We start from the raw sequence: 13,327 nt of genomic DNA on the forward strand, positions 1-13,327 counted from the left end.
ATTTCGAATTCATATTAACTTACGTCAAGTTCTTTATCGAATCTAAACGTAATTCGATCTATTGAAAGGTGTTCGTTCCTCGTAACTGAATTAATTCCTTCGCAAAGTATCGAAATGCGTAACAATTTCAGCAAATTCCAATATTATTCTCCACACGATTACATCTAAATTACTAGCAATGAAAAGACTAGCTGGAGATTGATATTTCACGATTCAATTGATTGAGCTTGGAAAACAAATGGGAGGAAAGAACTTCTAGAATATAAAATCAATCTTTCCACACCCTGACTTGGGACCGGAAGATTTATTTACTCATAGTGAGGAAATATTTTATGCGATTCGGAATATTATGTAAATGGGTCACCCAAACCTGAATTTCTAATATTATTTCGAACCAAAACAACTTTGCTTATTTCCAGACAAATTATAAAATTATTGTTGAAGGTATTTTTAAACAAAGCAGTGCCTAGCCAACGACAGCTGCGTGCTATAAGCAATCTTTTGTTACGAAATGACAATACGATTATTTATATACCCACCACGAGTTCATTTTTCAGGCGGACGAAAACCCAAAAGGAATCCATGAAGAGATTTTTGCACATAATTAAATTGAAAAACATGAATTTTGTATGAATGCAAAGTCGTATATACATTTCACTGAAACCTGTTAAGGATGTGAACATACGGTATTATTCAATATTTTACCTACATTTCAAAATTTGTAGCGTGAAACTAAGTGTAATGATTTTGAAATATCGTTGAATACTTTGTATTAGGTTGTTTCAATAGTTTTGTTCGTTTTAATGGATCCATATCTCAATACATATTTATTCAACTATGTCCATTGATGCTGTACATTTTTATGATGTCGTTAAGCGATTTTTGGCCAAATTGAACCAAAGCACCAAAGCGCTGCCGAAACGTTGGTTTGCGAAATTTAGTTCTGGAAATTTCATCCGTCACGTCACGTGTGATGAAAAGAGGGGCGACAAGAGGAGACCTTCAGGGCAGTGGTTGGACACCGATGAGCCACCAAGGCGCTTCCACTCACAAAAAAAAGATCATGATTACTGTATGGTGGTCAGTGGCTGGTGTGATTCACTATAACTTTCTGCCATCGGGCCAAACCATCACAGCAGAGTAGCATTATGAGGAAATCGACCGGCACTGCTCAACAGAAGAAGTCCGATCCTGCTCCACGACATCAGCCGTCTGTACGTTTTACAAATCACACCATTGACTTTCTGCAAATCAATCATCCTAGTGCTGAAATTTCCATATTCGGTGATTTAATGTCCACCATATCGAATGGATCAAATTTTCAAATATCAACGACGAACAAGGTGACGAAGCTGAGGCTTTTGCAATAAGCAGCTGAATTACTCAGATTACAAATGAGCCAACGAGGATTCCTGACCCGGATTTAGGGCTAAAAACCAATCCAGAAATTAACAGTCACCATTGGGATCTTCTGACCACACACTCATTTCGGTGTTGAGTGAATTACCGATGAATGTTGGGGAACAATCTAAGCCCCGCAAAGTTTGGAATTACAGATCAGCTGAATGGAAGGATCTTCAAGACTATTTCCGAAACTTTCCCTGGATAGATGTTTGTTTCAGCTCTAATAGTCCATCAACTTGTGTTTCTGAAGTTATTCTATCATCATATATTCCAATCCCAATGGGTCTAGATCGTTCTGGTCGGTAGTTAAAGCTGTTAATCAGAACTTTACAAAATCCACTATTCCACCACTAACACAAGCTGATGGTTCAATTGCAACAACAGCCCTAGAAAAAGCAGTTCTACTAGGTGAACAATTTGCGTCCCAATCCACAGTCGACTTTCTAGGAAAGGCACCACCCACTATTTCTACACTAGAATCCACAATGCCGAAAATTATTTTTCGACAGTGTGTTGTCAGGCGAATTTTGAAACAGCTCAATATCAACAAGACGTCTGGCCCTAATGAAGTGCCCGTCGTCGTACTTAATCATGTCGCTGGATTTGCAAAGGCTGCTTCTCAAAAGCTTGGAACACTGTTCCGAACTAGAAAACTCTACAGACATCAGCAATTTTTGATGCTCTATAAAGCTCAAATCAGACCTTCTTTGGAGTATTGTTCTCATGTATGGAGCTCTGTCCCCAAACATACCCTGAAGTTGCTGGATTCCATCCAGAAAAGAGTCATCCGCCTGAATGGAGACACGAACATCACGTGAAACCTTGGTAGCCTGGAACATCGGAGAAAGGTTGGAGATTTGGCTCTCTTTTATAGATACTTTCAAGGGAAGTTTTCAAGTGACTTGTCATACTTGATTTCACCATAAGCGGTACACATCAGAAATAAGCGATGGACTGTGGTTACTCATCGTTTTGAGGTTCAACTCGGTACACCTTGAACTTCACTGTTTAAGAAATCTTTCATCTGGAGAACTGCGTTTATGTGGAATAAACTTCCTGAGAACGTTTTTCCAAATAAATTTAATCTCCAGTGATTCAAATCAATTGTGAATCGCTACTTTCGCACAGGCACCGCTCTGAGAGCGCCTAAATAATTTTCCTGTAGTGCTTGTGTTTTGTCCTTGAAAAATTAGATAACTTTCTCACTGGTAGAACCTTCGCCAATCAATACCAGGCAAAAATACCTTCTTCGGCAATTTTTATAATGACGGAATTAATCGACTTGTGTTGCGTTGGCAAAAGTGCACTGTTTCAAATGTTGCCTATTACGATTAAATTGACTAAGTATTCACGGATATATTACAGTTTTAAGTAGACTCAAAAACGGAAAAAAATTTCAAAACAACCTATTATTTAGAAATAGTGTATAATGATGGGGTTACTTTTGCCGCCGGGAAAGCTTAGATCGATTTGAAAAATAACTTCCTCATTTTGATATCGATAGAATTGAATGTAGTTTTTCAGACAACCACTCAAATTGCCAAAATTTCATTTTCAATTGTTGTTTCATCAATAATCAACCTGTTGATGTAAGGGATAACAAAATGCACTAAAAAGTGATCTTTGTTACTCCATAGATCATTGAACCAACGAGAAATATTACTAGTGAGAATGAGGTTCGTAAAATTATTTGAGAGTTACGGCCATTTTCCGTGAGTAGTATACTATATTTTTTCTATGACTATTCAAAAGGAATATTTTAAATAATATTTATTTGTGAAGAATATTCCGAATGAGAGAAATACAATTGAATTTCATAATAAGAAGCGGCCTAAGGAAGCATTCAAAAATTGTTCTAATTGATAATTTAATTCTATTTCGAATAGTTTGAACCCTGAGTGGACAAAATGTACCGTAGATGACACTGGCACTCAGGACCACTGACCCTCAAGTATCGCGTTCTAACAACTATTCCAAGAAGAAGTTTACAGCTTGGTGTGACATAGAGCTATTTAGTTTTTTATTGCTCTGATTCAATCATCAAGTGATGAATTTTAGGAAAATTTCAACTTTTTGTCGCATTACAAATTTGTGGTGGAAAACACTCGTTTTCGCTTTCCCAGTCAATTTTTTCCTGTTTTTTTTTTATAGAAACCATGTATTCCAAAATGAAAGCAGTTCAATGATTAAGTTTTAAGTTTGAGAACATATTTTGAAGTATAATTTTCTAAGCTGATTCGTGATTGAAAACAATTGAAATGTAACTGTAAAGTTATAAATTTCTTAATCTGTGATTGACCTCGAAGGTGGTGAGTTATGAATCTGTTCAATTGTGATTGATTCGAAGGTTATCTACTCAACAAGAAATGGTCTCATAATTGACACTTTTTCCAAAAGTCGTAGAAAAAAATCATTATAGGTGCAAATCTCATTTAAAATTTATTTTCTTTGATTTTCAGTTATTCACTGACAATTAAGATTTTTAAAAAGACGTCATTTTAAACAAGCTTCCATCAACCCAGTGAAACAGTCATTGCCAATGAAAAACCTCAAACCTCATGCCTTTATTTATTGTCGAACCATTCTTCAATGAAAACATTTCAAAAAATAGTTGTATGCTATTGGTACTCAGCACTAATTCAGCTAAATGAAAAGTGAATATGATATTTTCTGGAAAGTCAATTGGAAATGACTTCGTGTCCCGTTTGTAGATGATGTAATGGAAGTGAATATTTCAGACATTGTCACAACTTACAGCTAAGTAAAGTAACTCCGGTATACCTTTTCTCTTGAGCTTGCTAACTACACTAAGAATATATCAGAAATATTCCTTAAAATATAACAGATATAATTCATATTGATTGTCAAACATCATTTTATCCTTATCCTAAATTAGACCAAACTCTCATATCATACGCCAAACATTAGTTCTTTTGCAATCTTTATTTACAATGCGGACGTTAAGAATCCCCCTCCAACTTCTGAAGGGGCAAGATATCAAAGTCAGACAAAATGTAAAAGAACAAGCTACCATCGTTCAAACGTAAATCTGGTATTTAGTTGTTGTCATAGCTTGTCCTATTTCCTGCCACCATCTTCGTTTTCGGTTTTGGGCAGCAATGGTCAATTCCATTTTTACTTCAAAACTGAGTTTGGTTTGGACCGGCGAGTGGTTTTGGTTTAAACACGCAACACTGTTGTAAAGACTGGCAGTTGTATTGCCAATTGTACATGCAGGAAATGTTCTGTGAAGATTCCTGCACTGACGCCTATAGGATATAATTCAACGCTCTGCGTGGTATTAGCCAGGGGAGTAGTTGTTTTCTGATAGGCGTTTAAAGAGACTGGCTTGAACGTTTAAAGTTCATTTCTTTAGATTTGTATACTGCCAGTCTTCAAGCAATAACGGGGTTCAAGTAAAACGCTGCCGTTTAATGCATTTGATATTAAAATTCATCTGTTGCAAAATATGTTACTAATTTATTTTTCTTTCCAATGAACATTCATAGTACTTCCAACATAAGTAGTTCCGCAACTCGTTATCAAAATTAAAAAAGTGAAGGTCACTGTATAGAGAATTTGAATATTTTCCATACGAATTGTCACAAGTCTCCTCTTCCCATTTGAAAACAGAGTTGATAGTGCTCTCAGTGGCGGCAAGTGATGTCGCACTATTGGCTTTTCAGCGAAAAGTACTAAAAGCGATTCTTTTCCAAAAAAAAATTGGTCAACTCTGATATCTTGCCCCATTCGAAAGTTTAGAGGGTGGGGACTATTTACGTCCGCGTATATCAGTAAAGTTAAATTCTCTTGTTAGTGATTTGCGAATAACAAATGTTCAAAAATTTAATTTAACCTAAATCACCCTGTTAATTTCGGTAAATGATAATTTTCCTGAACTATATCCATCCAACAAACAAAGTAACCAAAACAAAGATGGGTGCGTGATCAAACCATGATCACCACGCATATTTGCATATGTTGGGTAAAATAAACAAGCCTCCTTACACTGGTCAATCAGATTTAAAAATAAAATCAAATTTTAGTCGTACCTTAGTGCGACTCTGTACAAGCACCCTTGTCTGGGAGATCACGTGCACTAACCATGATAATATTTTGGAGCACTTCATTGCTTGTCCATTGCATGGACAGAGTATAGAAAGATTATCAGTGTAAAGGTCATGTAGAATACATGCGCAAACGGCCGAGGAATGCAAAGTCTTTCTTTTGCGCAGCTCAAAGCACAAATTATTTTACAAATTTGTAATTGTGTCCAGCAGTTATACTGTTATTTTTGAAGGGTAGTAGGGTAGTAAGGGTAAGGCAGAAATCTTCGTCTTCGATAATGTTTTGCGGATATATTACAATTCTTCAGAGCTTTAATAAATGAATACATACACAAAATTCCGCATATTCACATAATTCACACGGACTATATCGACATAACCCACTCTAGACGTAAACAACGATACGTGGTACGTCAGAGTACGTCTGTGATAGTACGTCGTAAAAAGTTACAATGAACAACAAAAAAAATGAAAAAGTTACCAACGTAATAACAGAGATAATAAGGCAATGCTTGATACTTAGCATTCATTTGACTATTAACATAAAACAAAATGTTTTTGTTTCACTTGGAATTCGGAATTAATTTTAGATGTCGCGACAAAATACACACAACATCGAAAGTTTGTAAACTGCAACTCTTGACATGACTCACAAATTATGTTTTGTTCAACAAAACAATATAGTATAGAGAAACTAACTTTTGTCTAATTTCCATTAGGATTTTTATTTGTTACGACCGGTTTCGGTTTATTCAACCGTTCTCAAGTAAACTGACGCAGTTTGACAAACACATCCTTAAATATACAATATACAGTACATTTCTTTAATGTGCCCCCTTTTTTTGAACGGCTCAACCCAAAAAATTGAAATTTGGGATAATGAAATAAATTCATGAATACTTTATTTTGAAGTGCAACTGACAGATGAAACTTTCAAAATGGAGACTGGGCGCCATCTGGGAATAAATGGAAAAGGGGGTCTTGCGACACATCATTTTGAAGCTCCTGATGAATTCTTCACAACCGTAGAATATGAAGTCAATATCTTCACCTACTACAAAATGGCGGATCATTTAATAATTTCCTGAAGACAAAAACATTAATATCGATATTTCTAGAAATATGCCTTTTTATTTGTCATATGGCAATTCCAACAACCCGATAGAGTTTGTTAAGTTATTTTTTGTTTATAAAAACGTCAAAAAAAAGTCAGTACGACAGTGAACATCATTCAGTGTTACGATCTTCGTTCGGGTTTGAAGGGCGTCGTGATTTGGAACTGTGAACCATCAGGACGAATAGACCTTTGAAGAAGCCAGCCACTCGTGCTGGCGAAACGTTAGGATATATTTCCAAACTACGACGGCCTTCAAACCCAAACAAAGATCGTAACACTGAAAATCTTGGCCGCGAAAGCCAAAACCAATTTATCAATGAACGTCATTGTTCAGTTAGAATATTCTCATTTAGTTTGCGGTTTTACTAGAAAGGTACCACGTCAACAATCTCTAAAATGGTCAATTCTCGTCCATTGGAAGAAAAAATTGAAGCGATTTTTATTTACTGTGCGACGAGTAACTTTCACGAGACTGAAAGGATTTTTAATGAAAGTTTTCCGAATCGTCCTATCTGTGGAAAGTATTTAAAGGAACTTGTATCCAAATTCACAACTACCGGTAGTGTACATAGGTCATCCGTCCATTCCGGAAGAACAGCAAGTGCAAATAAATGGTGAGATAGTAGTGAATCCTGAACAGTCTACTTATTCCGTGAAGTGTCTCCTCTCGGAATGAGAGGAGTCTGTGTGGAGACTTTTGAAGAGGAATAGGTATCATCCATACAAAATTGAAATGGTACACTAATTAACTGAAGATGGCCCTGATAGAAGAACAGAATTCTGCGAAATCATGACGGAAACTATTGCAAGGCATCCTACCTATCTCTATAATATTTGTTTTAGTGACGAATGTACATTTTTTTTGAACGGCAATGTTCACAGACAAAATTTCTGTTATTGGAGTGACACCAACCCCCACGTTTTCCAGGAAACACATACACAATATCTAAAAAAATTAACGTTTTGGCAGGAATATCGGGAAACCATATTGTAGGGCCTCTATTTATTGATCAAAATTCAACAGGAGAACTGTATTTGAATATGCTGGTGACTACTATTGACCCTCTCATCACTGAAATAGTCGTAGCGAATCCTACTGAATTCGATATGGATATTGTATTCCAACAAGATGGAGCACCACCACATTACTCCAGAGAAGTAAGAAACTATTTGGATACTACTTTTCCCGGTCGTTGGATTGGCCGTCGAGATCTTACAGAATGGCCAGCCCGCTCGCCAGATTTGACACCTTTGGACTTTTTTATGGGGCTATTTGAAGCAAAAGGTGTACGAAACTGAACCTGCTTCCATATTGGGTATGCAGCAGATAATAATAAATATTCATAGAGATATTGACGTTACTGTGTTCGAAAATGTTCGACGTGAAATATCGGATAGGCAGTTCATAGGTCAAGAAGTTCCAGTCAAGCATTTCGAGCATCTTCTGAACTGACCTCAAGCTTATTACCTCATATTATGTAGTTAAATGTCAATGTATTTAGGCAATTATTAAAAGATCCGCCATTTTCTAGTAGTTGAAGATATTGACATTATATTCTGTGGTTGTGAAGCATTTCTCAGTAGCTTCAAAAAGATTTGTCACAAGACCCCTTTTCCATTTAATTTTTTTCCCAGATGGCGCCCAGTCGCCATCTTGAAGGTTTCATCTGTCAATTTTATTTCATAATAAAGTATTCATGCATTAATTTCATTATCCCAAATTTCAATTTTTTAGGTTGACCCGTTCAAAAAATAAAAGGAGGGGGGACAATAAAGAAAAGCACTGTACATGCGACAGCTGGTTAACGGAAAAACAGATTTTTAACAGATTTCAACAAAAATGTCATTTAGGAAGCCTAATTAAACATGTACCTGAAATAACAAAAAAGTCACCTGATTCATCAATACCTGATACAATAATTGTTTAACTTCCATAACATGTACTTCCAATGTATTTATTTCCGTATTCATCTCCCTTCTTTCACTGCACGTATGGAGAATTTTCATGTTTTCTTTATTCATTCAGTGGTCATCAATCGAACAAGAGGAATATATTTCGTTAATGAAAATTAAATGGCTAGGTAACTGATGTTCTAATCATATGTTTGTATATCCTACTCAGAAAATGAATATCTGAGCGTTTCCTCATAGCTTAATTATTAGCAATATTAACATTGTGACTAAGATGATGGTGGTGCTTGTATGGGATAATCCTCTTATTTGTCCCCGTGTTAGGAGTCACACGTTAAAAGGTAAGACCTCGTTAATCCTTAGCTCACACAAGTTTCGACTTCTTAGGGTTGTCGTTCGTATGGCTGCAACAGCTAGAAAACATATTTTTTAACAGGTATGATTGTTTTCGTTTGAATCAAATTTAACTGACTAGTTTTATAGAACAGAAATTACCCTTTCAAACCATTCTAACAAAAAATATTTTTTAAAACCATACAAATGAAAAATACTGATTATTCTACCAGTAAACGAAATTGATATATTCTGCACGTATTTTTACTACATGGCATCATAAAGTGCAATTCAGGTGAAACGTAAAAATTTACCCCTTTTCAGACTTCAACCCCCTATATAAACCCTCATGTCAAAAATTCCAAAAGTGGATAAAAGTCGAGTGATAGGAGTGACTTGATAAATAACATTTGGAACCTTTTTCTTGAAATGAATACATTGAAACCAGAACAAAAATTCTGTCTCAGGATGCATCATCAATCATCAGCTAGCATCATCAGGAGATGATTAAGACTCTATTTCAAACCACTATTTCGATCAGAAATTTTCGCCGTGAGTTTCTATTTCTATTATTACCATTACTATCAGTTCTCTGTTTGAACAATTCAAATGATGGAATTGTTTGTTGAGGTTGACCCTCTAGTTTGGAAATAAATAAAAACCTAAAAGAGTATTTATTTTTTCTAACATTGATTATTGTTGTAATTGCGGAATTAAATATCCTCTCAAATAAGGTGTCATTTGATTATTATTTCTATTCATAATTTTTGACATAAGGGATTTTGTTGGAAGGATTTGACTGGCGAAGAATTGATTTTGGCATAGAGATGGGTTCCTCTGAAATCTAAAGGTGACTCATTCAAGGCGACACGTTTTAAGTGGAATGCACTGTATATAATTAATAGAGATGAACATAGTACGTTACATGTTATATGCATATGTTGGTATCATAAATATGTATGAATTTGATAAAACAAATTAGAATAAGTAGTATGTAGGTATGTAATATGAATTTAAACTGTTGTCACATGATAGCCTGTGTGAAAGTTTTACTTTATTAATTTTTTCAAGAGCAAACACATGCACTACAGGAAAATTCTAAGAGCAGTGCCTGTGACAAGGTAGCGTTCACATTGGAAAAACTTTTTCAAGAAGTTTATTCCACATAAACACAGTACTCCAAATGAAACAGTTCTTAAAGAGTGGAGTTCGAGGTGTACTAAGTTGAACCTCAGAACGATGTACCCCTTTTAGTGGAATCAAATGTATCAAGTCACTTGAACAGTTTCCGTGAAAGTATCTATAGAAGAGAGACAAATCCTCAATCTTTCGTCGATGTTCCAGAATATCAAGGTTGCAAGTGATGTTCACGTCTGCAATCAGGCTTTTTTCTGGATGGAGTCCAGCAGCTTCAGTGTATGCTCATGGGCGGAGCTCCATACTCCAGAGAAGGTCTGATCTGAGCTTCATAAAGTATCAAAAGTTTCTGAGTTGTGTACAGTTTTCTGGTTCGGAACAGTGTTTCAAGCTTTTCTTTTCCAACAAACTAATCGAAGCAGGAAACGGAATTGTCTACCCTGACATAATTATATCCGGATCGGAGATATTAATCTTTTTGGAGAAAACCGATGCCTGGGTTTTAGTAGCACTGAATTGAACCTGGTTATTTTCACCCAAATTCAAAATCACTTCAGGTCCTCATTAAGATATTGCGTTTTCATAACGATTTATTTCACTATCAGCTTGTAATGACAATGTGTTTAGACATTTTTCGAGTTCACTAGCTTCAACTTGTATTTTATTTGTCATATTTGTCGACGCTGTTACTGATGCTATTGCATCAATGAAACTCTGCCGGGCTCTGTTATCATCAAGTTGCCTGCCGAGGCAGGCACAGACAGAGAGAGGAGAGAGAAAAAAATAAACATGTTATTCATAGCTGTCACTGTTCACATTGATTTCCACAACTACAATAGAGTTCACGTCGGTCAAACTACACAATCACCACAGTCTAGAGTAAAATAATACAAACATGAAGATATAACATGGTTATTTTAACATTTTTTCAATTCAGATCTGATTACTGATTCACAAGTAGATTTTTCATTCTCCATTTATTTTGATTGCAGGTTCAGGTATACCAGAAATGAAAACGATTCTCAGAGGTGTAGCCCTGAAGGAATATCTAACATTCCGAACCCTTGTAGCAAAATTCGTAGGATTGGCCGCTGTTTTAGGTAGTGGAATGCCCTTAGGTGAGAAATACTATTTTATATTCATTCGTTTTGTAGGGAAGTCCCAACCGGTTCCGGATATTTTCTCACGAAATGTCTGTGCTGCTTGCTGAAGAGGGGTCAATTTGACAGTTAGGTTATTTACTATAGATTATATCCCTCAATGCACAATAAAATAATGAAAATTGAATGCGAAATAACTTTTAATAATTTTTGATAAAATTGACATACAATCTGAATATGTTATAATGTTTTACGATTTCGATGCATATGTATAACTTTTCTATACTATATATACATATGTATAACCTTGCTATACTACAAGTATCGTTGTTTTTGTGTTAAAATTTTTCAACCGTCAAAATAAAGAATCATTTTGATCTACAAGGAATTTTGAGTGAGTCTCATACATTAAGTAGATTTCTTTGATGATTCCATAACAGACGCATAAGTGGTTTCAAAAAATAATGTTGCTTGGAACTCAATATTCTCATAAAAATCGATAAAACTTGGCAAAACCGCAACGAAATTGTAAAAATGGTACATAGAGTATTATCAAGCTTTGACAAAGAACCTTTATAATTATATATAAAGTATTCTAGTGAAAAAAACAACTACATGGAGCTACAACTATATGGAACACGAAGTGTTCCATATAGTTGTAGCTCCGTAACTTTTATAATCAATAAACATTTTTCTATATTTTCCTCAACAATCAAGACACCCAGTATAGCTTTGAAAAAGGGGACACCTGGTATTAGTACCTACTTTACCGTCGAACGTCAATATATAATTTTATATGTTTGAACACAGCCCAAGATGCAGCTGCCGGACTGAGTCATGGCCGGTGAGAAAGAAGCCCCTTCCACAAGATTTGCAGTCGATGTGTAGAAATCTGTTATCAGTCTGTTAGATTATTCGAGCCATGAACGTGAAATTGCAAACAAAAGTTTCTATTACTTTTTTCCTAATATTTTCTTTGTAATCCAACCCCCTTCATGGTATTAGCCGGGAGGGTAGTTGTTTTCTGATAGGTGTCAGTTCATTAACCTACAGTGTAAGGAGTTGAGACTGGCCTGAACGAATTGTTCCTTTAGATGATTTGATTTATAGCCAGTCTTGCAAGTATGCCCACTGACTATATGTGAAAAGTTTTTTTTCTTTATACGAGGAATTGGGCAAATTTCGGATATGCCGTTGGTTATCTCCTTCACAGGCGATGGCAAACCTGTCATTTGTTGTCCGCTTCAGCCTAGTTCAAGGAAGAATACTCTGAAGGAATTCGATTTTCAATTATTGGAAATTATCGATTTTATGTTGATGATTGACACTACCTTGCACTGACGAGTGGCCAAAGAGCCCGAAACTAGTCTGCAAGTGTGTTCCAATAATTGATTATCGTTTGCGGCAGTTGTATCGCCGATAGCATAATATGCAGGAATAACTTCAGTGAAGAAGCCTGCACTGACACACGTCGGATGTAATCCAACACCGTGACGTGAAGTGAGAGAGCACAAAACTGCCATGAAGATATGACTGTTTTTATGGAAGATTTATGTAAAATAATCAAAAACGAAATAGCCAGACTCGGAAACGATTTGCATGCAGAACTAGAAGTTGATTTTTTGTGAAAAATTCAATCTGATCTCAAAATACCAGTTTGGATTTAGGAAGGGTAGGCCAACCGAGGACGTACCTGCAAACGTCGTCAGTAAAGTATACAAAGGTATAGATGAAAGTGAGGCAGCATTATACATCTTTGTTGACCTGGCCAAGGCCTTTGATACGGTAAACCATGAAGAATCATTTGACACACTTGAATATATCGGTTTTTGAGATTCAGTTTACAGACTTTTCAAAAGCTACGTATCGAATAGATTACAATGTGTTAAAATAAACAACATCAGGAGTATCTTAAGGAACCATTTTAAGACCGTTATTATTCCACCTCTATGTCAATGATCTCTACAATATACCTACAATAGGCCAAATAACGAGTTTTGCTGACAACACATCGGTTTTTTATAGGAATAAATCGTGGGAATTACTTAAGAATGGAGTTGAGGGAGACTTCAAAAATATTATGAATTTTTTTAATTCCAAAGCACTCACCATCAATTTTGAAAAAACACATTTCATCTCTTTCTTGTGTGATAATAAAAACCTACCTGACTTTGAGAGAATCGAAATTATGGATGGTGAGTCACTTATAGATATCAAAATATCTAAGTCAATAAAATATTCGAGTATAATAATTTATT

The 13,327-nt window shown here is 35.6% G+C and overlaps 1 protein-coding gene across 1 annotated transcript in view; it reads left to right on the forward strand.

Annotated features, from left to right (window-relative positions):
* Positions 1 to 13,327, forward strand: part of LOC111507343 (chloride channel protein 2) — a 92,628-nt gene that overhangs the window by 41,445 nt on the left and 37,856 nt on the right. Inside the window, exon 6 of the mRNA XM_074184395.1 lies at positions 10,962 to 11,087. Coding sequence (XP_074040496.1) covers positions 10,962 to 11,087 — 126 coding nt within the window. The remainder of the gene's footprint in view (positions 1 to 10,961; positions 11,088 to 13,327) is intronic.

This window comes from Leptinotarsa decemlineata, unplaced genomic scaffold (assembly GCF_025532065.1).
Source record: "Leptinotarsa decemlineata unplaced genomic scaffold, Ldec_3_MD MMD2_tig00026354_RagTag_RagTag, whole genome shotgun sequence".
NCBI lineage: Eukaryota > Metazoa > Arthropoda > Insecta > Coleoptera > Chrysomelidae > Leptinotarsa > Leptinotarsa decemlineata.